Genomic DNA, 25362 nt, shown 5'->3' on the forward strand with positions numbered 1-25362 from the left:
ATGCCTTCTCCAACTTCTCCTTCAGCTCTTCCGCGACCAACCAGACCCGCCCTTACCTCGACTGAACCTTCCACTTCACCTCGGAACCAATTCCCGATCGCTTCTTCATCATACACGGCCTCACTCCCTTCGTCTTACCGACGTTCCTCGTTCCCCGTCTCTCCGGCAGTTCATCTCACGACGACTGGGAACCAGACGACAATGTTACCACCTGGACTCAGCTTCGAACGTAGAGGGTGTCGAGACGATGACGATTACGAACGAGTAACGGGAACGAAAGCACCTTTCTATTCTCCCTCGTCGACTCCAACTTCGCGGAGTCAGTCACTCGAATCTTCGAGAACTTCGAGTCCGACTCTATCGGCGAATGGATGGTTAGGGAACTCGGGAAGAAGTTGGAGTGTCAATAGCGCGAGTTTGGGTTCGTTGGAGGAAAAGAAAAAGAGGGAAGCGGTGAAAGGGTGGGAGGATCCGGCGTTAGCAGCAGCGAGGAGAGCGCTATGGGACGATGTAGACGATCAGGTCGAAGGGGGAGGAGGAGACAATTGTACGACGACAGGGACGGGGAAAGATGAAGTTTCGTTATTGCGAGAGAAGAATCGGAGGAGTGCATCTCACGAAGGAGGTAACGACGAGGAAGCTATAGAATTCGACGATGAGGAGGAGGATAACCTATTCGACGATGAGGAAGGAGGAGAAAGCGGCGATGATTCCGACTCGACTCCGCCAGCACTCCTACGACCCCCCTGTCATTCGACTCTTTCTCCCGGACCTTCCTGTCTACGATCATCACATTCTCCTTCCCCTCGATTCTCCTCCCTTTCCCTTTCGAACGACTCGTCCGCCTCTTCGATTCCCGAACGAGGAGTTTCCCCGTCTCCTTCCTCTTCGCAATCAAACTCTTCATCTTGTTCCACCTCCCTAACGACAACACCCTCGATTCGCTTCTCTCCTGATCCACCAAAGACTCTGCCGACATATTCGAAGATCGACTACGAAAGGAAAGGGGATTTACCAGTCGAGAAACTGAGCATTCGAGAATGGATCGAACTACAAGGAGTTAGGGAGGCCGTAGGAGTCTGGTCTGGGAAAATCGCGAAATGGGAAGAAACGACGGACGAGACGACTACGGCAACTCCAACAACTTCGACAATATCGAATAACAACCAACACGGTTCGACAGGAGGAAGACCTTCACTATCGTTGGCGGCATTGACGGGAGTTGTCACGGTTAGCAAAAGTACTCCGAATTCACCTACTTCGGCCACTTCGAGTCCGAGAATTGGAGCGAATTCTTCTCTTCCAAGTGCTTAGACACTCTCTCTCGCTTTCTTACAGTAATGGACACTTCTTTCTCGATCTCTTATTACTTGTACCCCCTTCGCATTTCGACCCCTCTCTGTCTTAGCTCTAGCAATTTTCCCTTACCGTCACTAGCCGTTGTCGTCGTTTGTCATTACTTTCTCCAAAAACTCCTCGATCTCTCTGCTTGTTTCGTCTCCCCTCTCCTTTCTCGTTTGTTTCGATTTTGTTTTGTCTCCTTTGTCGTTCGGCTTGACGTACTTGTTCTGCTTTCGTTTTCGTACTTGTTTTGACTTCCCAGCAGTTGTTTTCAGCTCGTTTTCTTTCTTGGATTACAATCGATTCCCTACCTACTCTTCTTTCTTTGAGCGCCATGCTTCCGATTGTCTCGTTTACGATTGTCTCGTTTACGTCGAGCAAGTGTCCATCAATCAGAGCGGAAAGTGACTGTCGTCGCGCGGAACTCGGGCTTTCATTCTCTCTCTTCTATTGTCACCACTCAACCGATGCCCAGAACATGACACAGCTCAACAAGCGCTCCACTTCCCTCTACCGAAGCTTCTTGCGCGGAGTCCGCTCCGTTTCAGGACAGGATTCCTCAAAATTGATCAACCTTCGACGATCCTTCAATCCTCAATGGAGACTCGAACTACAAGCCGTCGAGTCAAGTCCCATTGTTCAACTTGCTCTCGACTCGGTCGAACAGAAAAGTGAGCAAGCGGATTGGTTCAGGTTCAGCTCCCTTCGTTTCGTATTCACTGAACCTGTTACCCCTTTCCCCTTTCACAGTGCATTCCACCCTGTCACTGCTCGAGTCTTCTCGACGTCTTACGACCAATCTCTCCTCCCTTTCCTATCACCACCACCCCTTCCCCCTCTCCTCAACCTCAAATTCCTCTCGACTCTATTCTCACACGCTCAAACCGATCGAATGGGACCCTAAAGACGCTGGCAAGGCGATGAAGACTTATGAGAAACGAAAGAAGGACAGGGAGGAGAAGGGCGAAGGGCGATTGGGGGAAATGGCGGATTTGGGATTGAGGGGAGTTAGGGAGAGGGCCGAGAGGGAGGCGGGAGTCGCGTTGGGCAGATGGGAACTCAGAAGCTAGGAGGAGACGTTTTATGTACGCTTGGGATCCAGGAAAACGGGAAAGACTGCCGGTCTTCAGGACAGCGGGAAGTGAAATGGAAAACGACGAGGGAAACAACATTCATTGTGAGCTTACCGTGCATCAGAGACTTGTCCCAGATCGCTGACCTTCAGAGTTTGCGACACAGGTCTATCGTGACGAAGGTTTTCGAACCCCCGGCACACCCGAATCAAGCTCCGACATCGAGCTCCTCGTTCGACGCTCTCGCCGAGTCTGCAAATATCGAGTAACTCGGATCCGATGCTCTCACCCGCTAGACTTTCGGTACGGTGCTGAGTACAAGACTCTGTGGTCGTCAAGGACTGCTCTATCGCTCGTAGGACGTTGCAATCTTTCGTTCTGCAAGAATTTTCATTTTCTTCCTCTCTTTGCCCACTGCGAGAATTTCCGCATTGTTCGTATCTCGCTCTCATGTCTGCCGTCCTACATAAGTCAGAGAGTTGCTGAAAGCGAAGTTCGGCTTATCGTCGGAGCCTCGACCCTTGCGATAGCGACTTGTCCATTTTTTTTTTTGCTCTCTCAAGTCAAACTTCTAGCAATCCTCGACTTCGACCAACCTCTCGAAACGTAGAACAGAACGAACACCTTGATTGGTAGTCTCGTTCTGGGCTCTACCTCACGCCCAGTCAACCTCACACTCTCCCCGACTATCATCCTCCTCGAATCCCCGGATCTTTTTTGTCGATCTTTTCAATCATCACCACGAGTCCGCTTTAGCTCTCTTCCGCCAACGGAGGATCTTATATGAACGGTGTAGGGAATGGTCAAAACGCAATAGGGACTGGATCGAGTGTTAGACAAGGAGGAGGAGGAGGACAAGCAGAAAACAGAGGAGGAGAAAAACAACCGCAACCTCAAGCTACTCTTGCCGGAATGAACGGAGGAGGGGAGTCTGGCCTAACAGGAAGGAGTACGGATGTAGCGGTGCAGTCCAGCACGTTCGACAGTCCGAGTTCAGGAGGAGGAGGAGCAACATTTATCGGAGATGTTGATCCATCTGAAAGAGGGCCTCTCTCATCGAATAGACCGCCTACTGATCAGAGATACCAACCAAGACAACACGCAACTCCGATTATCGACACCTTCATCGCCCCCGCCGCCGCGCCCTCCAATTCCCGTTCTTCCATTTCGAATTTTCCTTCTCCAGTCCCTGCTGTTCCCTCGGCCAACTCGCCAGTTCACGCTCATTCAGCTCGATTCGAATCAACTCCTCGCGTACCGACCTTCTTTCGCGAACATTATCCAGTGAACTTACCTTCCCCTTCCCCTTCAGCTCCAGCTCCCTCCTCGAACAATTCTCACGTTCGCTCAACAACGACTTCCAAACCAACCCAGAATCAAACTGAACAGCTTCCTCGCTACCGAGTCCCCTCTGCGCCTCAGCCGAGTTCCTCGAACGCCCCTCCTCGAGCACCAGTACAACAAACGAATTCGACGGAAGGGAGACAACTTGCGATCAGTTTTGACCCACGACCGCAGAACCCAGAAAGGTTACCGGCTCACCCGTTCTACATCCTCAATAAGGAGATGAGTGGAGCAACGTTTAAGGACCTGTTCATGCAAGTGAGGGCAGAAATCCTGCGAATTGCGACAACTGGTGGAATTCGTGAGCTCAAAAACTACCACTCTCGCTTTTATAGTCCCGCTGACGATCTGTCTTGTGCATGTACGATTGAAGGCCTCGAAGCCGAACTCGAAACGGGTGAAACGATGCCCGCTCTCGTAGCAGCGAAACTCCCGACAAGTCGAGTCGCACTCGAAAAGTATCGACCTTACATGCAACGACTCATGCCCGGTCTCGTTCCCGAAGATTACCTCGCGACTTTTGAACGTTGGCACGACTTTACCCTTCGATCCGGAGACGCTACGTTCCCGATTTGTGGACCTACCGTCGCAGATTTCCTCCGAATGTCGACAAACCTCGACGCGGGAGCAAGGCAGAAACTCGTCTTCGTCTTGGAACAGTACAGAAAGGTAACGATTAAGTTATTCGAAAAGGCCAGTCGAGATTCGAGAGTGAGAGAAAGGATGAAAAAGTTTTGGAATTCATCGGATTGGGACATTTGGGACAAATACATCGAACTGGCAAAGATCAGGTTGGGGGATTGGAAAGTTATCGAAGAAACTGCTCCTCCTCTCAGACCGTGAGTTTATTTATGCGCGTCCCTGCAGCTTCTTTGTTTCGTTGCTGACGATTTTCGATTTCCTCTTTGCGTTGCCCAGTCCCAGGTCAGCCCGTTCGACTCCGGCTTCATCTAACAACGCTTCCCTAGCTCCCGTTGTCCCATCTACGTCTGCAAACCAAAGAACTTTCGATCCCAGCCGACCAGACGACCTCGCCCAAATTCCTTCTCGACCAAATTCCCGCGATTCTCATACCAACCCAGTCCAGCAGCCTCAACCTCCTCCAGACGTACCGTCAACAACTGAGCAACCTCACTCCTACGGGTTCGACAGACACGGAAATCCGCGAAAGAGACCTTTGAGAAAACGGAAATTACCTCCAGACGAAAGGAAAGCAGATGAAGAGTTCCATGTCGCCGTGAGGGAATGTTCGGAAGCGTTGGACCGTGCGAAGGAGAGACTGTTACAGGATGACGCTGAAGGCTCAAGAGAAGCTCAGGTTGCAGGATCAGCATCGACTGCAGCAGCTCAAACGGAAAACCGGTCGGAACAAGTTAACGTCCGACGACCTCGCCCTGCATCTCCCTCGCCTCCTGCGATAGCTCCCTGGTCCGACTACTTACCTCTCTCCCAACCTCCACGATATCAACCGACGCAAGGGATCACCGCTTACATCGCTTTCACTCCCGAAACCACTCTCTCGATCTCCCTCCCTCATTCGATCCCGACTCTCTACTCTACTCGTTACCCTCTCCAATCGCTACAGCCCTCTCTCGTCCTCACCTCAACCGGCCTCATTCCCGACCCCTCTCAACCCTTACCTCTCCCAAGTCTCTCGCTCAATCCGTCCCATTTCCTTCCTTACCCACGATCTCTCGTTCTCCCTTCTACCCTCTCCTCAACCGAACAATCCCGCGCTCTTCAGTTCGCGAAAGGACTCGAAGAACACCCGAACGTCGTCGCCGAAAACGAGAATGCGAACGAAGAGCTCAGGGAATGGAGGAAACAGATCGCGTTGGAGAAGATCGTGACGAGTGCGATCAGTCAGAGTCAACCCCTCGGAAGCTCGTTGATGTTGATGGGGAAGGAGGGAGAGAAGGAGAGGTCGAGAGAACCGAGGGAACCGGAAGGCGCGAGGAGAGCGAGGGAGAGAGCGAGAAGGAATGGAGTGGAACCGGTTTATTGCTTCCCGAGATCCATGACTACGACAACAACGACGCAGACGACTCCGGTATCAGCAACAACGGTAGGGGAGACTGTTGTCGAGAAGGAGAATCAAGCGAAAATCGTCGAAAGGGTGGAGAAAGAGAAAGTTCCCAGCGAAGCAGAGAAGTCGCACAAGGTCAGTACAGTTGACAGGAAAGGGAAAAGAAAGGCAAGCGAAATCGAGGAGGAGGAAACTCGAGAAGTTTCGACATCGGAAAAGGTTCGTTTTTCTCTTTCTTTCTTCTCTTTCGATTGCGGTTGTGCTCACCTCAACCTCGATCTTTTACAGTCTCAATCCGCAGTGCCTGAAATTCCTCCCGCCGCTTCACCTCGCATGGACGTCCCCCAATCCGCTCCGATCGTTCCAACTCAGTCGATTTCGACACCTGCTCCCGCTCATTCTCTCTCCAAATCCTTACCAGCGTCTGCCTCCTCCACCATCGTCTCTCATGCCACAACATCTCACCATCGACGACCTTCTTTGACCTCCTCGTCGGTCTCGGCTCCCATCGTTCCTCAGCAACAAGTCCAACGAAGTCGCTCGAAATCGGTGTCTCAAGAACCCCCTACAAAGATGCGTCGTCGAACCTCGATTACGAACTCGAGTGCAGCCGTCCATCCTCTCGCTCACCTTTACGCGAGTCAAAATCCTCAGTTTCGACAAGGAGCTCGGATCAAAGCGGCAAATATCGTCGCTGCGACCAAGAGTGGGATCATTCCTGCCGCGAAATCACCCCTTATCGCAGCGAAGGTGTTGTCGGAAGGCGCCGTTCTACCGAAAGGCAGCCCAAGGATCGGATTAGGCCTTGGAGGAATCGGAGGATCGAATCTCGCGCAACAAAGTCCTCGAACGAAACCTCTCTCACCACCTCTCGTTCCTCTACCTCTACAAGCCGAGAAGGAGACCACTCATCATGGAGGAGTCGACCAGACAGCGGTCGAGGCGTCGAAGGATCCGGAAGCGATGGACGTCGACTCGAACGAGAACGATCAACTTCAAACTGCCTCGGTCTCTTCCGCTGGATCTTCGGCACTCGGTGTCATTCTCGAACTCCCTTCTCCTCACCAGCAATCTCAGACAACTACTGCGACAAGATCTCCCGGCACGACCAATCCTTCCCCAGCAAGAGCCGATCCGATTCCTCCTATTCCGATCCCTCCTGTTCCTCAGGACTCCTCCACACCTCCAACTGCCTCTTCTTCCCTCAATCCTTCGTTCAATGGAGCGCCGATCCCGACAGTCACCTCAAGCTCGGTTCAACCTTCGACTTCTCTCGATTCTCCCTCGACTACGAGCAACGATATTCGGTCAACCTCTCGTGGTCCTCCCTCGGCAAAATCTGCAACAAAAGAGCTCGCCGTGGACGAGCAGGCAGAGCGTCGCAAGTCGAAAGGGAAAGACAAGGAGCCGAGTATTGACCCTGCACCCCCGAAATCTCCCTCGAAGCGATCCTCCTTGATGCCATCCAAGTCGCCTTCGAAGGAACTCCGAAAGTCGAAAGAACCTAGTCTCAAGCCCGCCTCGAAGGAGAAAGGGAAGAACAAACCCAAAGTCACAATCGAGATCGTTCCTCCTCCTCCACCGAAAATGAAGCGAGATCATCCGCTGCGACATGTCTCGAAACAGCTTCTCGCGGTTAGTGATCCAGTGTTCCCCTTCGGGCGGTCGAAGGAGTAGAGAGGAGAGACGGCCTTGAGGATAGTTTCGTTGGATTTTCCTTTTCCCTCTCCTTTCTACTTTTCATTTCTCGTAGTACCTTTCCTTCCGTACCTTTACGCAGTTTGTCATTTCTTTAACCCTTCGTTGTTGTAATAACTCCTCGCTTTCTTACTACCCGTAAACCTTCGTCATTCTTGGAAAACGATCGCTTCACATCGCAATTCGTCTTACTCCTCGTCTCAAACTTCTCTTTAGCTCAAATCTTCTCATGCGGTTCCTGATCGCTCGCTGATGTAGCTGGATTTAGAAAGAGGAATAGCAAAGAGAAACTCGAGGACTCCACCACCGACGAAGTAACGTAAAACTTTTCAAAACTCCTCTATCACTCTGTTTCCTCTTTACCACGATTGATGACCCTGTACACTCCCCATTCTCCATTCCCCCGCCCCACCACCGCTACTTCCAGGCTTCCATTTCCCTCCTCCACTCCATCTCACATTCACATCCCAACACGCTTTCTGGACTTCCCAACTCTGAACTCCGCTCTTCCATCCCGACTCAGAGCCTCCAAAGACTTCCAACACTTCGAGTCGGGATGGTTCAGCGAGAGTAGTTAATGAGGTACGAGCTCGAAGAGGAGAAGAGGAAGAGGGGGAATGACGGGTTTGAGCGAGGGATTGTAAGAAAGCGAGAACGACGGACGGGGTAAGAGCTGGGCAAGCGCGGATTGTGAGGTACTTGACTGTCGAAGGGAGGAGATGGGTAGGAGGAAAGAGGAGAGCGGGGGAAACGAGTGAACCGCCGACATCGAGGGTTTCGAGGGATTCGAGGGACGAGATGAACCGGTCGAGGACGTGAGGTGGATCGGGAGGGGAAGGAGCTCCAGAGAGTCGTCGACGAGGTGGAGGGGGTGGGGAGGATTGAGTCGCCGAGAGAACGTCGCGAGCGAGGGGGAAATTGTGCAGCGTTACTCGGAGAATTCGCAAACTACCTTGGATCAGTGAGACGATTTGACCTTTCGATAGACCTTCGATTGTCGTTCCGCCGAATTGACCGCGTCGAATTCGCTCGAGGGATGCTTTGCCATCGTAGTAATCTGTGACGACTAATTCTTCGAGACTACCGCTCTGCACTTGCTTGAATAGGCTCTCGAGGTCGAGGTAGCTCATCGAAGATTCGATGATCGCGATTGACTTGAGTTTGAGGAGTCGACGAGCTCTAAGAGGGAGTGGTCGAGCGGGAGATCCTTTCGTTGTTAAAGTCGGAGCGAATTCGAGCGGAGAAGAAGAGTCCGAGACGTAGCCTCTGAAAGAGAGGTGGCGAAGTCCGGTCAATGCGAGGAGAGCTTGACGAAGAGTCGTCGAAGTGAGAGTTGAGGATTCGGATCCTCCAAGAAAGAGAGTCGAGATGGTCGAGAGTCGAAGTTGATGTAGATGGTGAAGAGACGAAGAGGGAGTCGAGGAGGACGAGAAGAGCGTGAGTGGATCGACTCCGGCAATTTCGAGAGAGAGCAATTGCGAGCAACTTTGGAAGAGTGCGACGAGTTGATCCTGAATCACGAGGGGTTTTCGTTCCTTCTTGTCTTTTGTGCGAGATTTGTGAATCGAAAGATCACTGTCGCTGTCGGGTTCTCGACCGGAAGAGCCGAAGAGAGAGGCTGTTGCTGGTGGTCGAAGAGGAGAAGGAAGCGACAATTTGTCTGCAGCCGTGTAGGGCAGTTTGATTGAGAGATGTCTGACGGCCAAGGACAAGTTCGTAGTAGTGAAAGTGTGATGGAGAGGAGGGATTCTGTCGACGTGATGGATTTGGATTGAGCGGTAGAAGAGTTGTTGAGCAATCTTGAGAGACCGGCACGACCTCAGTGTCTCAGCAAAACGCTACAGAGTCTGACAGTGCCCGGACTCACCGGAAGCCATCTCTTGCATACGAGAGCAATCTTGAGTGGAGGAAACAACCATTCCGGTCCGCGCGAAGTAGCTTGAGCTTTGAATCCTTGCCGATCGTTGACTGTAAAGGCACATGAGTCGACACTTCAGCAAAGCGACGAGCTCGACTCGAGTGGGGACTACTTACGCTTCGAGAAGATTTTGGTGAGTAGCTCATCAGGAAGTCCGTTGATAAAATCTCGACTTGGCTTCCTCTCAATCTTCCTCGTTCTCGTTTCACGCAATTTCGCTATTCTCCTCGTCGAAACCTCCACACTTCGAAGAGTGAGAGTCTCTAAGCCGTCGGTGACGCCTTTGAAGTCGTGCGGCGTCCCCGTCTCGACAGGTTGAAAGATTTTAGGCGAGAAAGTGAATCCTCCTCCTCCTCCTCCTCCTATCGCCTGATCTTGACTTGGTGATGCGGAGGACCCATAACTCAGTCTTCTAAACGCCCTGTTTCCTCTCGTGGTGCCTGTAATTGATTGACGAGGGCTCGCGGAAGGTGGAGTTCGATGAGATGTCGGAGAATTGTTCGAGAGTCCGTTCAAAGTAGGTTTTGAGGGTGTCACCAACAGAGACGATGTAGAGAGGTCTGTCGAGTCCATACCGCTGCTACGATAAAGAGAGGAGAGAGGGTTAGCGATGACGATCTCGGAGAAGCAGAGTTTGAGGAATTGGCACTGACGCGCTTGTTCCCTCACTCCACGGGTTTCCAGAGTTTCGTTATTCGCAATGGCTCGAGATGTCGTGTCGCGGAGTGATTTGACGAGCTGACTTGGAGCGATGAGTTTCCGAAGTTGAGTGACGAGTGCTCCCCTGTGGGTTGAAGCGGTCGACTTCCGGTGCCCTATACGGAGTCTGATCGTTCACAAGATGCTGTAGACGTGTCGGAACTTGAATCGAAAGAGGTGGACGAGGGCGAAGAGCGACTTCCCTTCTTTCTCTCCTCTCTTATGCTCCTCGCCCGCTCACTTACCGCCTCACTCGTTCATCCAACCCTCTTTAGACCTACCTATCGATCTTTCCTTACGTTCGCACAAATGGCAGAACTCCGCTCAGCAGACAACATTCTCTGGATCGGTGAACTCCTATCTCTCTCATTCCACCTGTGAGACCGGTCTTCGACAGACAGTATACTGACCAGAATGTTCGAATTGCCGATAGATTGCGAAATGACCGGATTGAACCCTTATTTACCTCGAGAAGGACTTCGCGAAGGACAACCTTTCGTACCGGATCGGATTCTAGAGGTCCGCCTAGCTCTCTCTGCTACTCTTAGGACTCTTTACTGACTCTGAGCGGTGTACAGATTGCGTGTATCGCGACGAACGCCAAGCTCGAACCGTTGGACAAGGGAGTCGAATATATCGTGAAAACTGAGAAGGAAGTTCTCGATGGTATGAACGACTGGTGAGCTTCCTCGAACTGTCAGTCACTGAAGTCATTCAGTCAGAGACTGAGTATCGTAGGAAGAACACAGGTGCATCGAACAACATGGAAAGGTTGGTCAAAACTTTTCTTCGCGAGAAGCTCACTTACGCCTTGCGAGCCGAGGTCAGGAGAACTGACGCCCGCTTGCTCGAGACTATGTAGACAGGATTGACGAAAGCGTGTCTCGAGAGCAAGTACACGATGGAACAGGTCGATAAGCTCGTGGCTGAATATGTCACCAAACACTTTCCTCCTTCGAGTCAGTCTCCCCTTCTCAGGACGCTCTGCCTTCATTCCGTTCTCATCCGCTGCATCTCTCATGATCTCTCAACACGCAGCCCCGGCTCTCCTGGCGGGGAACTCTGTGCACGCCGACCGAGCGTTCATTAATAAAGATTTACCTCTCCTCGCTTCAAAGCTGCATTACCGTATTCTCGATGTGAGCTCGATCAAAGAGCTCGCTCGTAGATGGTACCCGAAGGCTCTCGCGGGGTCAAGACTCAAGCGAAAGGAAGAAGCAGAACATCGGTGAGTTTCACTTCGAGGTTTCGGAATATGGTTGTCTTTCGTCGCAAGCTCATCATTCTTTGCTTCCTTTTCGTGGTCAGGGCTCTTTCCGACATTCTAGCGTCGATAGAAGGTGAGCGCATATGAGTTACGCTCAGGCTGTTTGATATTGACTCGCGGTTTTCGTTTTCGCACAGAATTGAAGTTTTATCGTCAGCACCTGTTTCAACCGGTAGAAGCGAAGCAGTAATTTTATCTCTGCAATATGATACACTCTGTTAGCGATAAGCGAACGTACTCTTTGAAAGGGAGAGGGAGAACAAAGGGCAATTATTAGAGTTGTTGAAATCGAGAATACGGATGAGGAGATTTGAAGAGATTCGCTTTTCCTTCACCACTTGCCCCGGTTTCCAGGGCTGAAGTAGTACGACCACCAGCAGGACCCGTTTCCCCAGTCCTTGCCTTCTTCCCCCCTTCCTTCTACTCTACTCGAGGTAAGCGCTTCTCAGGGAACGAACTTTCTAACCGAGAGAAAAAAGCTAACCCGTCGACGATGACCAGACCTCGCTAGGTATCAGTGGTAGATCGAATAGACTCGTATAGTCTCAACTAGCCTTCTCCGACCTCTCGTTTCCTCCTCGAGACCCTGATCGGATCAGCCACCAGTTTCCTTCGATTCCCCCTTTTGAATTCCCTCCCACTCCCGACTCCTCCTATCCTCGTTCCCAGTGAACAGATCTACCGCTTCTCTACCACCCTTTCTACCCGTTTTTTCTTGAACCAAGACAGCGTCAAGTTCCGCCGTCTCTCTTTCAAGAAAAATCCACCAGAAACCCTCTCTCTTTCTCCATAAATGAGCAACCCTTCTACGAATAAACCGACTCCTTCCGCTCAAGCGCCAGCGACCACCGGTTCGACCACTCCCAAGCTGAATTCCCCGGCTGCCCCGTTCAACTACGCCGCCGCCGCGAAAAAGAGTAAACCTTCGCCCGCGGCCGTCACTTCGGGAGATGTTACGGGATATGTAAACGGTGCCACGAGTGCAGCTGGATCGAGTCCGACAGTTCCAGCCGCGACGGCGATCGCTCAAGCAGCAGGAAATGGTTCAACTTCTTCTTCTTCTTCCGGTCCTACTTCCCCTTCGGCTCCCGCTCCTCTCTCGAGGAAACAAAGTGTCAGGGTAGATGGAGTTAGCGTACCGCAATCTAGGGTAGATGCGATCAGGAATGGAGCAGAATCGGATGGTGCGTCTCTCGATCCTTTCCTCCTCTCTTTTCTCCGAGCGAGTTGATTCACAATCTGATCATTCGTTCTCACGTTCAGTCGCTTTCGGTACTGCAAACGACAAGAATGCAGTCCTTTCCTCTTCCCCTGCCGCCCCTCCTTCGCTCATCAACGGCGCACCCGAAGCGTTCGGAGCTCTTCCCGCTCAAGCTTCGAGTCCCACTTCAGCTCCCGCCGCGAAAGCTCCCATCAACCTTCACGCGTTCTTCACCGGAGGAGGATCTTCTTCGTCGAACTCGTCGTCTTCGCCCGCTCCTATTCCCGCCGAACGAAGATCTCTCGCAACTTACGATCCCTCAGCAGTAGCTCGATCTCCTCAAGCCGGTACTTCCCCTCTCGCCGTTCCTCATCCTCACTCGCAATTGTCGAACACTTCGGCTTCTTTCGTACCTCGACAAATCCCGGCTCCTTTCGTTCCCCAAGGACAACAAGCTCCCCCTCCTCAAGCGTTCTCTCCTCCTTCGCAGTACTACGGTCAATCGGGTTCGTACAAAGGTCCTTCGCCTCAAAATATCCCTAATGGAAACTCTCCTTATGGTGGACACGGTGGAGCTCCTTCAGGTAGTGGATCGAGACCGGGATCGTTCGTCGGAAGTCCGAGTATGCAATCTCGTCCCCCTCCTCCTCCTCAAGGTCAACATCGACCTTCGTTCTCGCAACAAGCTACTTCGCCGAGAATCTCGACTCCTTCCCTCCCTCCTCAAGCGATGTACATGGGTCAACCAGTGAGCTTATACGTCTTTCTTCTCGCTTTCCGAGTGAGAAACTGATCAATTGTCGGTTCACAGTCCTACGGTTACAACCCTTACGCTCAACCTTACCAAAATTACTCGAGTGGATTCATTCCTCCTCATGGACAAGCTGGAGGACCTCCCCCTCTCTCAAACTCTCCTGGAAATTCTGCTCCTTCGACCGGACTTCACACCCCTAACAAATCCGGAATGACCGTTCCTCCTTCCCCTTCTACCGTTCCTTCGATCGCTCCTTCGACTCCTAATACTCCTTCGTTCCCCTACTCTTCCCCTCAACAACAATCTGCCGCTCTCCCTCGAGCATTCTCCCCTCAATCGGCGAACAATTCGACCCCTCTTCGATCTTTGAGTCTCGCAGGTGCCGCCGCACCCGAATTCAAGCCCAGTGTCGACTCTCCGATCTTCACTCCGACGCCGAGAAAATCCGCCGCGATCAAAATCGTCAAACCGGATGAGAACATGCTCAAAGCGAAAGCTGAGAAGGAACGAGCTGCGAAAGAGGCAAAGGATAAAGCTGCTGCTGAAGAAGCGAAGAAACGTGAGGAGGAAAAGGCCAAAGCTGCTGCTCAAGCTCAAGCCGAGGCGGATTTGAAGAAGAAAAAGGAGGAGGAGGAAGAAGCTGAATCGAAACGAAAGGCTGAGGCTGCTGCTGAAGAGGAGGAGCGAAGTAGGAAAGAAGCTGAGGAAAAGAAGATCGCAGAGGAGAAACGAGTTGCTGAAGAGAAGAAGAAGGCTGAAGAACAACAAGAGGACGAGAAGAAACGACAACAAGAGGAGGAGGCTGAGAAAGAGAAGAAACCGGCTCCTACCGATTCTTTCAAGTCTGCCGCTGGAGTTGAGAACGACGACAGCACTCCTTCGACTCCCGGACAAGAAGTCGCAGGTCTCCACGTCAAATCTGCCGAAGCTGATGCCGTCATAGCTGAAGAAGATGCTCTCCTCGCCGACGAAAAGGCCGTCACTGAACCCGAATCGAAGGACCCCGCTCAAGCCCTCGTCGACGCTCGGGAGAACCTCAACGCCGACTCTTCCTCGAAGGATGTCAACCCCGTTTCACCAGTTCCTTCAGGATCTCCCCTTCCCTCTTTCCTTCCCGCGAAACCTTCGACCGATCTCTCTCGATCTTCCTCTACCGAAGCCGCTTCTTCGAAACCCGCTACTCCTTCTTCCGCCGCGATCGCGTCGGCTCGACCCATCTCGGATCTCGCCAACGTCGAATACCCCGATTCCTCGAAAGCTCCCTCTTCAGAGCTCAACGTCAGCTCTGAACCCGGAAAATACCGATACGATCGAGACTTCCTCCTTCAATTCATGGCGATCTGTCAAGAGAAGCCCGACAACCTACCGAATCTCGCCGAGATGGGAATGGTTGGAGACGAAAATGCTCCTCGAGGAAACTTTGACCGAAGAAGTCAGAGAGGTGGATCGATGGGACCTCCTTCTCGAACTGCTTCGTCTTCGGGTGCGTTCGGTCGTACCGCGAGTCTCGGTGGAGTCGGAGGAGGAGCCTTCGGAGGAATGGGCAACTTCGGTCAAGCCGGATCCGGAACGAGTAGTGAACAACGATTCCAAGCTTCTCTCAACCGTTCGACTTCGGGTGCGTTCGGAGGTGCTCGAGGTAGCATGTCGAGAACGACGAGTCAAAGTGGTATGGGTGGAGCGTTCTCGGGAGGAGGAGGAGGAAGGAACAAGTCGGAACGTGGTTCGAAGCGAAGAGGAGAGAAAGATGGACAGAAAGACGAAGGAAGGAAACCCGGTCAACACGTCGCAGGAGAAGGATTCGAAGATGCTACCCTCGGTCCTCGATCCGCTACCGGTTGGGCTCCTACCGTTATCGCTGGAGGAGCTGGAAACGTCGACACGAACTCTCCCGAAATGGTTCAACGTAAAGTCAAGGCTCTCCTCAACAAGCTTACGCTCGAACGATTCGACTCGATCTCGGATCAAATCCTCGAATGGGCGAACCGATCCGTCGACGAATCCGATGGTCGAATCCTCCGACAAGTTATCGCCCTCATCTTCGAAAAGGCGACCGACGAAGCGACCTGGTCCGAGATGTACGCTCGACTCTGTCGCAAACTCATGGAACGCGTCTCTACCGAAGTCCGAGACGAGACGGTCAAGGCTCAAGATGGAACTCCCGTCGCTGGAGGAGCTCTCTTCCGAAAATACCTCCTCAACCGCTGTCAAGAGGATTACGAAAACGGATGGAAGAACAAGGAGGCCGCGACCGCTGCCGCCAAGAGTAAAGAAGCTGACGACAAGGCGAAGCAAGACGCGAACGATGCCGCGAAGAAGGAGGCCGAGGAAAAGGGAACGAAGGAGGAGGATCAAAAAGAAGCCGAACTCCTCTCGGACGAATACTACGCCGCTCAAAAAGCGAAACGACGAGGACTCGGACTCGTTCGATTCATCGGAGAATTGTACCGACTTCAAATGCTCACCGAGCGTATCATGCACGAGTGTATCAAGAAGCTGCTGTCGAACACGGAGAATCCCGAAGAGGAGGACGTCGAATCGCTCTGCCGTCTTCTCACGACTGTCGGAAAGGGTCTCGACAACCCCAAGGCGAAGCAGCACATGGATATCTACTTCTCTCGAATGAACTTGATCGCAAACTCGCCCAAGGTTTCTTCGAGGATTCGTTTCATGATTCTCGTGAGTCACTTCTCACTTCCTGTCTCTTCTTGATCTCTCGCTCACTTACATTTTCGCTCGTATAGGACGTTGTCGATCTTCGTGCTTCTCGATGGGCTTCGAAACAAGCCGCTGCGGGACCCAAGACTATTTCCGAAATTCACGCCGATGTAAGTTCTTTCCGTCTCTCGCTCACTTGATACATCGTCTCATCGTTGTTCTTTTACGTGTATGATCAGGCGCAAAAGCAAGCTGAAGAATCTGCTCGACGAACTGCTTCCTCTGGAGGCAAACTACCTCGTCTCGGTGATCAACTCTCTCGACCCAACTCTCGAAGAGGACAAGGTCGTGACTTCGGTGTCGCTCAAGCTGGTGCCGACGGATGGACGACCCAACCTCAACGACCGGCGAAGGCTGGAGACCTCAGCGGTTTCGGACGATTCCGCGAGAACCGAGATTCTTCGACTCTTTCGCTCGGTCCTACTGGTGCTTTCGCGAACAAGCAAAAAGCGAAGAAGGAGGAGACTCGACCTTCGACTCCTATCAACCCCTTCGCACTCCTTTCGGGAGGTGGAGACGAACCGGAAGCTGCCGCACCCGCTTCGCAAAGACCGAAACTTCAACTCAAACCTCGAACAAAACCTCTCGACGGAGAAGAAGGTGATGAAGAGGAGAAGGACCAGAACGCTGGAGAAGCCGAGGAGGACGAAGACGATGGCGCGATCGACCCTAACGCTTCTTCGATGAGCCGACAAGAAGCTGAACGAAGAGCGACCAACTCGGTTGTTGAGGTATGTTTCCCACTTCTCTCTCTTTCTCAGAGTCGAGACTGATCATTCTCGTTCTTGCTTTCTGTAGTGGTTCGAGATCAAGAATGTTTCGGAAGGAGTTGCGAGTATCGAAGCGCTACCGAAAGAGTTCCGACCATTGCTCGTTACTCGTATCGCCGAAGCTGCTATCCTCAAGAAGGCCGATGCCGTCAACATCACTCGGGATCTCCTCAAGGAGACGGCAGCGAAGGGAATCGTCTCTCACGAGAAACTCCTCGAAGCGTTCGAACCGGTTATGAAGACTCTCGTCGACACCGCAGTCGACGCACCTTCTGCCTACTCGTTCACTTCGTCGCTCCTAATGGGCGCTGGCGCTTCGAAGGAGGAAGTTGAAAAGTTGACGGAGAAAATGGAATCCGAGGAAGGAGAAGAGGAGGTCGAATACGGCAAGGAATCGTTCTGGAAGGCATACGAGAAAGTAGCGACACCAGCAGCATAGACTCAATCACACTTCTCGTTCGACTCTCTCTCTCTCACCCAAAAATCCCACGGACTCTGTATCGATCCATTACAACTTTTTTCTTCCTTCCTCTCTCTTCTTACTCACTGCATGTTTTCCCTTTCGGTGCGCGATACCATTCCCTCACCTATCGTCGTTTACTCCCCTCAGCCGCCCTCGCTCCCTCTTCCCTTCTCCCATTTTCTCTGTTGGATAGTTTTTCACTCTATTGTTTGGCTTTCCTCCCTCGCCCCTTCACGCCCGCTCTCTCCCCCCCTCTCTCTCACTAGGTAGCCACTATCCCTCGCACTCAACCCCACTGCTAGTTCTCTAGCTCGCGTTTACTAATACAATTCACACGTTTGTTTCTCGTGAATCTTCCATTGCTTCGAGCTCGAGCTACAAAGTGAGAGAGAGTAACTTGCATGCTTAGCGCGATACGTTGACCTTTAGCGAAACTTAGAATCCTTCGGCAGTTGGTTCTCTCCGAACCGAACGAAGATTCAAATTCTTGTTCGGCGGTTTCTCTCTTTCTTCCACCTTTAACATCTCAGTCAACGATGACTACCGAGTTACCTTTCCCTATTCCTCTACCTGATGGAGTAGACCCGAAGAAGCCTCAAGCTCTCGTGAGTGTCTCGTCTTTCCCCTCCTTTCGGATGTTTCGCTCACTTCCTCTCTCTTCGTAGCCTGTCCCGGGAAGCAAGAAAGCTGGAGGATCTCACGCCTACCGCAATGCAATCTTCAACATTCCTGAACCGGTCGACCCTCGTTATCCCGAGACTCTTTACGACGCTTTCGACCTCGGTCTGAAAGCGGTACCGAACAACCGATTCCTCGGTAAACGTGAATGGGACGGACAAGATTGGGCGAAAGAAGTCACTTGGGAAACATATGCCGAAGTCGACGCTCACCGAACTCGAGTTGGAAGCGGTCTCATGAAGTTGAAAGAACAATTCTCGCAAACTCTTGAACGTTGGAACGTCGGTATCTGGTCCATCAATCGTCCTGGTGCGTCTATCATGCAATTGATTACCGATCGTGAGCTAATCAATACGTGATCCCGTACACAGAATGGCAATGGGTCAATCTCGCTTGCGCTTCGTACTCTATGACTACGACCGTTCTCTACTCTACTCTCGGTCCCGACGTCGTCGAATACATCATCAACCACGCCGAATGTCCCATCGTCTTTGTCGGAAGTGCTCACGTGCCCGCGATCCTCTCGCTCATCAAGAAATTGCCAACTCTCAAAGCTGTCGTTTCCCTCGATTCCTGGACTTCGATCTCGGCGAAAGGTGCTCGCCCTGGAGTCACTGGATCGGAAGCCCTCAAGGCGTGGGGCCAATCTGTTGGAGTCCAAGTTCTCGACATCGTTGAGCGTGAGTTCTCATTCCTTTCGCTCGGATTTCGCTCCTCCTTACCGAGCTCACAAGCTTTTCTCGTCTAGTCGAGGCACTCGGTGTCGCAAACCCCAAGCCTCATACTCTTCCTGCTCCTTCAGACGTTGCTTGTCTCTGTTACACTTCAGGAGTGAGTCTCTCATCTCTTTCCTCCTCGAAATTCTCGTTAACAAACCTTTCGTTCACAGACTACCGGAAACCCTAGTAAGCTCGAATTTCGCGCTCACGACGCTCGTGCTGACTTGTGCCTTGGTTCCCGCAGAGGGAGTAATGACTCTTCACAGTTCAGTCGCGGGAGTGGCCGTCGGATCTTGTCACGGAAACAAACTTTACCCCGACTCGGTTCACATTTCGTACTTGCCTCTCGCACACATTTACGAGTACTTCTGCGAGATCGTTGCCATGTCGTGTGGTGCTGCGATTGGATATTCGTGCGGCGACAACCTTCGACTTCTCGAGGATTTCCAAATCATCAAACCTACCGTGAGATCCTCTTCCCCTCCCGCGTCCTCTGATCCGGCACTGACTGGTCCATCGATAGTTCGTCGTTTCGGTACCTCGAGTTCTCAACAGGATTTACCAAGCGATCAAGGCTCAAACTCTCGACGCCCCTGGAGTCAAAGGTGCCCTCGCTCGTAAGGCGTTCGCGGCGAAACTCGAGAACCTCAAGACGACGGGAACCAAGACTCATGCTCTCTGGGACCGTATCTTGTTCAACAAAGTTAAGGCTCTCATGGGTGGAAACGTCGTCTTGTGAGCCCTCTCGCTTTAGCTCTTTCTTGCTCTCCCGCTGTCTCCTGTATTGACGCTGTCTTTCCTCCATTCAGCATCGGTACGGGAAGTGCTCCTATTTCTCCTGAAGTACTCGACTTCCTCCGAGTAGCCTTCTGTTGCGATGTCGTTGAAGGTGAGATTCTCCGCCTTCTCTCCTCTCATGGCAGTGATTGACCTCGTCGTCGAGTCCAGGATACGGAATGTCTGAAAACAGTGGTTGCGCTACTCGATGCCTCGTCACGGATGCTTGGTCTGCCGGAACTGTCGGACCTCCGATTGCCGGTGTCGAGATCAAGGTTATCGATGTCCCCGACATGGGCTACACGAGCGAGGACAAGCCGTTCCCTCGAGGAGAGATCTGCACTCGCGGAGCTCACCTGATGGGAGGTTATTACAAGGAACCCGAAAAGACGAAGGAGACGATGACTGAAGATGGATGGCTTCGAACGGGTGATATTGGATTGATCGATGATCTCGGTCGTCTCAAGATTATCGATCGAGTGAAGAACTTGGTCAAGCTTTCTCAAGGAGAATATGTCGCTGTAAGTTCCCTCTCCGGCCTCCGAAGTGACCACCGAGACTGACTCCGCTACTCTTTTACCGTCTATAGGTCGAAAAGGTAAGCTTGATCCTCGATTGTGCTCCTTGAGTAGCCCCTCAGGTGCTAATTGTCGCATGCTTACAGATCGAGAACGTCTACGCTCTCTCTCCTCTTCTCGCCCAAATCTACGTTCACGGAGATTCCCTTCGCGACCACCTTGTCGGTATCTGTGTCGCCGATCCCGTTCAATTCGCTCGTGAGTCCCAACTCCTCCTTCATGCTGCGCTTCCCTTCGACTCAACTGACAATGCTTTGTTTGCATTTTCAGCTCTCGTTTCCAAGGTTCTCGGTCGCGAAATTGCTCCCACCGACGTCGCGGCCCTCAAAGATGCTGCTTCCGATCCCAAGGTCATCAACGCATTTGCTCGTCAACTTGCGCCTTATGGAAAGAAGGCTCGTTTGAACAGGTGAGTCGTCTTCGATCTGAACCGAGAAGAGCAACCGCTGATTCGGTACGTTCGTTTACGTCCCACACAGCTACGAACAACTTCAAGACAACATCTTCATCACTGTCGACGTATTCCCTCCCGAGGCAATGACTCCTACGATGAAGGTAAATGTTTCTCTCTCGGTATCCTTCTCGCTGTAGAATAGCCGGGAACTGACTCGCTACGCTTCACATCACAACAGGCTAAGCGAAACATTGTCGCGAAACTATACGCCGACAAGATCGCTGAACTTTACAAAGCTGCCGAGGGCAAAGTTCGCAACAAGCTTTAATCGAACTCGACGTTCTCTCGTCTATCGTTCTTGTCCTTCTTTATACCTCATCTCCCACTGTTCCTCCTCTCGTGTGCGTATCTATCGTCAGTTCAAGGGCATTTCTTGTTTACAATTTCAGGTTTTCGAGTTATCGCTTCATATTCAGTGCAATCTGCAGTACCCTTTCCCTCATCCCTCCTCAGGATCCATGTCCTGTCGAAACACGACCAGCTAGTCCAAAACACTGCGCGATATCGCACCACCGACGAGAGCTTTGCGATGAACCTGGTGATTTGGCGGCGAGATTGGCTTTGAGTCGGGATCGAAGCGGATACCTCTATAGTACAGAGGTCATCTTGAGCTGTGAGGTACCTTTCAGCCACGTTAAGACCTTGAGGGTGAGAGGAAGGACCGAAAGAGATGAGAAACATTTCTCTCTTGACCTCCTCACTCGTCATGGCATCTTTCACCCGGGCGAACCTCCCCAAATCACTTTCAGGCGCTCTCAAGTCGACCGGGAAGCGTTCATACGCCGTCCCTTCGTTCGCACCTTCTTCGGCTTCCCCATTTCAAGTCTTCGATCGCAACCTCAAACGAAGCCAGAGGGACCGGGCCGCTGCGAACAAGGAGAAGAGTCGATTGACTGATTACGTAAAGGACGATGTAGCTCAGAGCATGGTGGATCGGTTACTCGTAAGTCGTCTTTCTTCCTTCAACTCTGCGTCATTCGCCTCTCTTCCTTTGTTCTTACGCTTAGCTGACCACGATCGTGCGACCCGTGGTTTGCAGGACATCAAAGAACGATACCCGCAGGTGCTAGATGTCGGATCGGGACCTGGCTTCCTCGCGAAGCATCTCGATTCCGAAATTACAAAGAAAGTGGTTATGGTAGACTCGTCGAGTGCGTGGACTTCGTTTCTGATTCTCTCGACGGACATACGCGTCGCTGACATCGAAATCGAACCAATCGCACAGAGGGAATGTTGTACCGCGATGAGGACGTTGAATTCGATAGTTCGTCTTCATCTCCTTTTTCCGTCTGTCTTCTCAGCTGACCCTCTCCCCCTCGCCTCATAGTTCCGGTTGAGCGGATACACCTCGATGAAGAAGAACTGGCCTCGCACTTCGAGGAGAACTCTCAGGATGCGATCATGTCGTGTCTCGCACTGCACTGGATCAACGATCTACCAGGTAAGTTCAGCTGGTCCTTTTCATCATAAACCTATGCTCACGTCGGAGTGTTCTTTCTCTAGGTGCTCTCATTCAAATCAAACAAACACTGCGGCCGGACGGTGTTTTCATCGGATCAATGTTTGGTGGCGACACGCTGTTTGAGCTCAGGTGAGCTATCTACAGAGACGCATTGTGAGGCATGGATGTCAGAACTGAGAACTACCCTCTCTGCTCAGGACGGCCTTGCAACTTGCCGAGCTCGAACGAGAGGGAGGCATTTCTCCGCGAGTTTCTCCCATGACTGGTTCGTTTCTCGTTCCCCCTCGCATATGATCCGCATGACCTGACCACGCCCTTGTATAGATTCTCAATCGGTCACCTCTCTACTGAATCGAGCTGGATTCGCACTTTCAACCGTCGATGTCGACGAGATTCAGATCGCGTATCCTTCAATCTACGAGCTCATGGACGACTTGAAATGGATGGGAGAAGGTAACGCCGTTGTCAACCGAAGGAAGACGCTGAAACCCGAGACAGTAATGGCTGCAGCCGAAATCTACAGAGGTTCGTTCGACTCTTCCGTTCTCATTTGAGCGGGACTAATCGTTCCTCTCGATAGATCTACACGGTCTTGAAGACGGTACGATCCCAGCTACATTCCAGATTATGCACATGGTAAGCTCGCCTTCTCCAACCCTGATCCTGAAACTCTCGCTGATCGAAAGCTCGTCTCTTCTGCAGATTGGCTGGAAACCTTCACCGAATCAACCCAAGCCGGCGAAGCGAGGATCGGGCACAACGAATCTCGCAGACGTGATCGGAGACGAAGGTGCTCAACCTTTGAAACCAGACGGCGAAAAGTGAAATAACGATACACGAATAGACATTTCACAACACTTCGCTCCTCTTCCCTCTTCGCTAGCACGCATCAATCGCGGCTTTCGTCAGCTTCCCGTCAGAGTCTTGAGTGAGGCCGGCGTAGACGCTACACCTGTCGACGAGAGTTGGAGTGATTAGCGACTGTCGCCGATAGCTTTCGTGAACTCGATTCGCAACTCACCCCATCAACCCTTTCTCTTTCACGACCCCGCCCTTGACGGCAAACGATTTCTCGTCATCATCTGTCGACGAGACTGTCAGCCCGACCTAGGAAGTAGCTAGTTGAAGAAACGTACAGGCGATGAAGAGCTTTGTATCTTTCGAATACAGGAATGGTGTACTCGTGCACTCGTCAAAGGTGTAGTCCATTTTCCCGAGGTACTGTCAAGGTCTCCTCGATGGTTGATGAGCGACATTAAGAAGAAAGGACATGAAAACCCGAGCTCACATCAGATTCGATCTTGTTGAATGGAACAAACCCATCGGCTGCGCTGAATACTTTCGAACTCGTCTGATAGATACTCGAAGAAGCCTGCGAAGTGCTCGTAGCGGATTGAGCTCTTATCGAGTGAAGTAGCGTTGCGAGAACTCACACCATCGACTCCTCCTCCGTCCTTGAAATCAGCGACCTCCCAAGCGTATCTGGTTCCGATCGAAGAGCGGGATGTAGACTCAGTCACTCCCGTATGATACTGTCGGTGGAGGAGAATGGAGACGGTTTGCTCACCCATAAGATGCTAGACCGACCGAGATCTTCTCCGCCGGGAACTTCGCATCGATCCAAGCTTGAACTGCTGTCGGAATCTCGTACGTCCCAGTCGAAGGTGCGCACTTCGAGGAGAAGGCAAAGTTCGGACCGGTCGTCTTTGACGAGTAGGTCGTCGCGTCGTAAGTCATGATCGTGATAAAGTCGAGGACCTTTCCGAATTCGCTCATATCAGTCGAAGGATTGCCATCAGCTTCGTTGTATACTCCAGACGACGTGTCAGCGGAGAGGATCTTGTCGTCTCCGATCTTTTCCCGGATCTCTTGTAGCAGAAGGAGCAAGTTTGCGAGATCGTTTTTGACATCGAACTGTCGAAGTAGAACGGGTCAGCGACGACGATGGAAGACGAACGAGACGACTCACGTCTTCTGTTGCTCCAGCTTTCCCTGGGTATTCCTACGTGCCACTCAATACCGTTTCATCAGCGAAAGGACGACGATGGAACAGACTCGAGCTCACCCAGTCGATATCGATCCCCTCATACGAGTTGTCCTCCATTAACTTCACCATCGTCTCCACGAAAGGTTTCCTCGTGTCTTCAGACGCCACCAGCTTTGAGAAAGGAGCGCTCCCATCCCATCCTCCCACCGTTCTAGGTTTCACGAGGATTCCGTCAGTCTCGTTTACATACATCAGTCGGTCGAACTTACAGTATCGGCTTCGTCCCAGCTTTCGTAGCCGCTTCTGCGAAGGTCTATGAGACGAGAAGATTCGACCTTGCGCTCCGAGAGAAAGTGCCGGGAGGGAGACTTCGACTCACTTTTGCCTGACCCGCAACGCTCTCGTGTAGATCCACCGCACCGCTCGCGTCCGGTACCGAGCAGAACCAGAACGCAACGTAGAGTCCAGTGAAGTCAACTGACGCTGGGTCGACTCCTTTCCCTGCGAACAAAGCAAGATTAAGCGGCGATTGTTCTCGAGGCAAAGTGAAATTGCTCACAGTTCTCGAAGAATGACAGCACTTTGCCTCCCCCTCCGCCACCACTACCTTCTGAGCTCGAAGACGGAGTAGCACCAGTCGACGTTGAAGAAGCATTGCCCGAACTCGAAGAATCTGAACTTCCTCCTTCAGTTTTCGTCGCCGTCGAGCTTGCACTCGCTCCTCCTCCTCCCGTACTTGAACCAGTCGCAGTCGCTTTGCTAGACGTATCCGACCCACTACCGCTACCAGCCCCAGCTGATCCTGTACTCGAAGCCGAACCGCTTGAGGGAAACAACGATGAACCATTTTTCGTGTAGAGCCAATAGCCTCCGACCAGGATAACTGCACCGATTGCGGCGACAATGAACGCTGTCGTAGTCATCTCCGAATGGCTGTGAGCCGGTGCAGCAGCATGTCTATGTTTCTCATGAGATCGATGTCGGTTTTCCTTCCCCCCTCTCGAATGGTGGTGTTTCTCCTCCTTCCTCTGTAGGTTCTTCATCAGTCAGTACACATCAGAAGCGAGGGCGTTGGGAGACTCACTAGTAGTTCCCGATCATCTTCCGAATCTGAAGAGCTTTCCTCCTCTTCGCTGCTAGTCCCTGACGAGTCGTCCTCCCGCCGCGAGTCTTCAGAACTGTACGAATCAGAGTCGTGATGTCGATGACTACCCATTCGAGTTGCTGGTCAAGAACGAAGAGCGGTTCGCGAGGTCAGTGAGAAGGAACGAGCTTCGTGGAAGCGATCCGTGCGGGTACGCCAACTCCGTGCGCTCACCTCGGATCGAATCGACGTTGACAACGGAGAACGAATGCCGAACCAGCGGATTACATTGCACTAGAGGAAGGGATATCTAGACCTAGCAAGGATGAGAAAGTGGAGACAGAGTTGAAT

The 25362-nt window shown here is 52.1% G+C and overlaps 9 protein-coding genes across 9 annotated transcripts; 7 read left to right on the forward strand and 2 right to left on the reverse strand.

Annotated features, from left to right (window-relative positions):
- JCM6883_005105 (uncharacterized protein) lies at positions 1-1314 on the forward strand (the record flags this gene model as incomplete). Its single annotated transcript, XM_076630227.1, has 1 exon — positions 1-1314. One exon carries the CDS (start codon positions 1-3, stop codon positions 1312-1314), a length of 1314 nt encoding a protein of 437 aa, XP_076489619.1.
- Positions 1315-1819: 505 nt separating this feature from the next.
- JCM6883_005106 (uncharacterized protein) lies at positions 1820-2411 on the forward strand (the record flags this gene model as incomplete). The annotated part of the gene is made up of 2 exons (XM_076630228.1): positions 1820-2012; positions 2092-2411. 2 exons carry the CDS (start codon positions 1820-1822, stop codon positions 2409-2411), a joined length of 513 nt encoding a protein of 170 aa, XP_076489620.1.
- Positions 2412-3197: 786 nt separating this feature from the next.
- JCM6883_005107 (uncharacterized protein) lies at positions 3198-7461 on the forward strand (the record flags this gene model as incomplete). The annotated part of the gene is made up of 4 exons (XM_076630229.1): positions 3198-4059; positions 4132-4597; positions 4677-6003; positions 6073-7461. The coding sequence occupies 4 exons, from the start codon at positions 3198-3200 to the stop codon at positions 7459-7461; spliced, it is 4044 nt and encodes a 1347-aa protein (XP_076489621.1).
- Positions 7462-7841: 380 nt separating this feature from the next.
- On the reverse strand, positions 7842-9973 carry JCM6883_005108 (uncharacterized protein; the record flags this gene model as incomplete). The annotated part of the gene is made up of 3 exons (XM_076630230.1): positions 7842-9281; positions 9350-9450; positions 9517-9973. The coding sequence occupies 3 exons, from the start codon at positions 9971-9973 to the stop codon at positions 7842-7844; spliced, it is 1998 nt and encodes a 665-aa protein (XP_076489622.1).
- A 435-nt stretch (positions 9974-10408) lies between these two features.
- On the forward strand, positions 10409-11556 carry REX2 (Rex2p; the record flags this gene model as incomplete). The annotated part of the gene is made up of 8 exons (XM_076630231.1): positions 10409-10448; positions 10533-10618; positions 10678-10778; positions 10849-10870; positions 10962-11058; positions 11138-11327; positions 11408-11439; positions 11504-11556. 8 exons carry the CDS (start codon positions 10409-10411, stop codon positions 11554-11556), a joined length of 621 nt encoding a protein of 206 aa, XP_076489623.1.
- A 603-nt stretch (positions 11557-12159) lies between these two features.
- On the forward strand, positions 12160-17248 carry JCM6883_005110 (uncharacterized protein; the record flags this gene model as incomplete). Its single annotated transcript, XM_076630232.1, has 6 exons — positions 12160-12550; positions 12630-13315; positions 13379-16000; positions 16066-16149; positions 16219-16770; positions 16838-17248. 6 exons carry the CDS (start codon positions 12160-12162, stop codon positions 17246-17248), a joined length of 4746 nt encoding a protein of 1581 aa, XP_076489624.1.
- Positions 17249-17808: 560 nt separating this feature from the next.
- On the forward strand, positions 17809-20746 carry FAA2 (medium-chain fatty acid-CoA ligase FAA2; the record flags this gene model as incomplete). The annotated part of the gene is made up of 14 exons (XM_076630233.1): positions 17809-17877; positions 17938-18259; positions 18322-18630; positions 18699-18781; positions 18840-18855; positions 18914-19134; positions 19193-19404; positions 19479-19558; positions 19618-19967; positions 20036-20044; positions 20111-20222; positions 20295-20433; positions 20504-20579; positions 20657-20746. 14 exons carry the CDS (start codon positions 17809-17811, stop codon positions 20744-20746), a joined length of 2088 nt encoding a protein of 695 aa, XP_076489625.1.
- A 438-nt stretch (positions 20747-21184) lies between these two features.
- On the forward strand, positions 21185-22765 carry JCM6883_005112 (uncharacterized protein; the record flags this gene model as incomplete). The annotated part of the gene is made up of 9 exons (XM_076630234.1): positions 21185-21421; positions 21518-21629; positions 21704-21742; positions 21806-21919; positions 21982-22069; positions 22138-22205; positions 22265-22465; positions 22521-22576; positions 22643-22765. The coding sequence occupies 9 exons, from the start codon at positions 21185-21187 to the stop codon at positions 22763-22765; spliced, it is 1038 nt and encodes a 345-aa protein (XP_076489626.1).
- A 54-nt stretch (positions 22766-22819) lies between these two features.
- On the reverse strand, positions 22820-25143 carry JCM6883_005113 (glycoside hydrolase family 18 protein; the record flags this gene model as incomplete). Its single annotated transcript, XM_076630235.1, has 12 exons — positions 22820-22892; positions 22962-23022; positions 23077-23161; positions 23229-23312; positions 23374-23422; positions 23508-23854; positions 23910-23942; positions 24006-24138; positions 24197-24240; positions 24307-24428; positions 24487-24955; positions 25012-25143. The coding sequence occupies 12 exons, from the start codon at positions 25141-25143 to the stop codon at positions 22820-22822; spliced, it is 1632 nt and encodes a 543-aa protein (XP_076489627.1).
- Positions 25144-25362: the final 219 nt, after the last annotated feature.

Source organism: Sporobolomyces salmoneus (assembly GCF_050403485.1).
Source record: "Sporobolomyces salmoneus JCM6883 DNA, S_salmoneus_JCM6883_v1_ctg9, whole genome shotgun sequence".
NCBI classification, from domain to species: Eukaryota; Fungi; Basidiomycota; class Microbotryomycetes; order Sporidiobolales; family Sporidiobolaceae; genus Sporobolomyces; species Sporobolomyces salmoneus.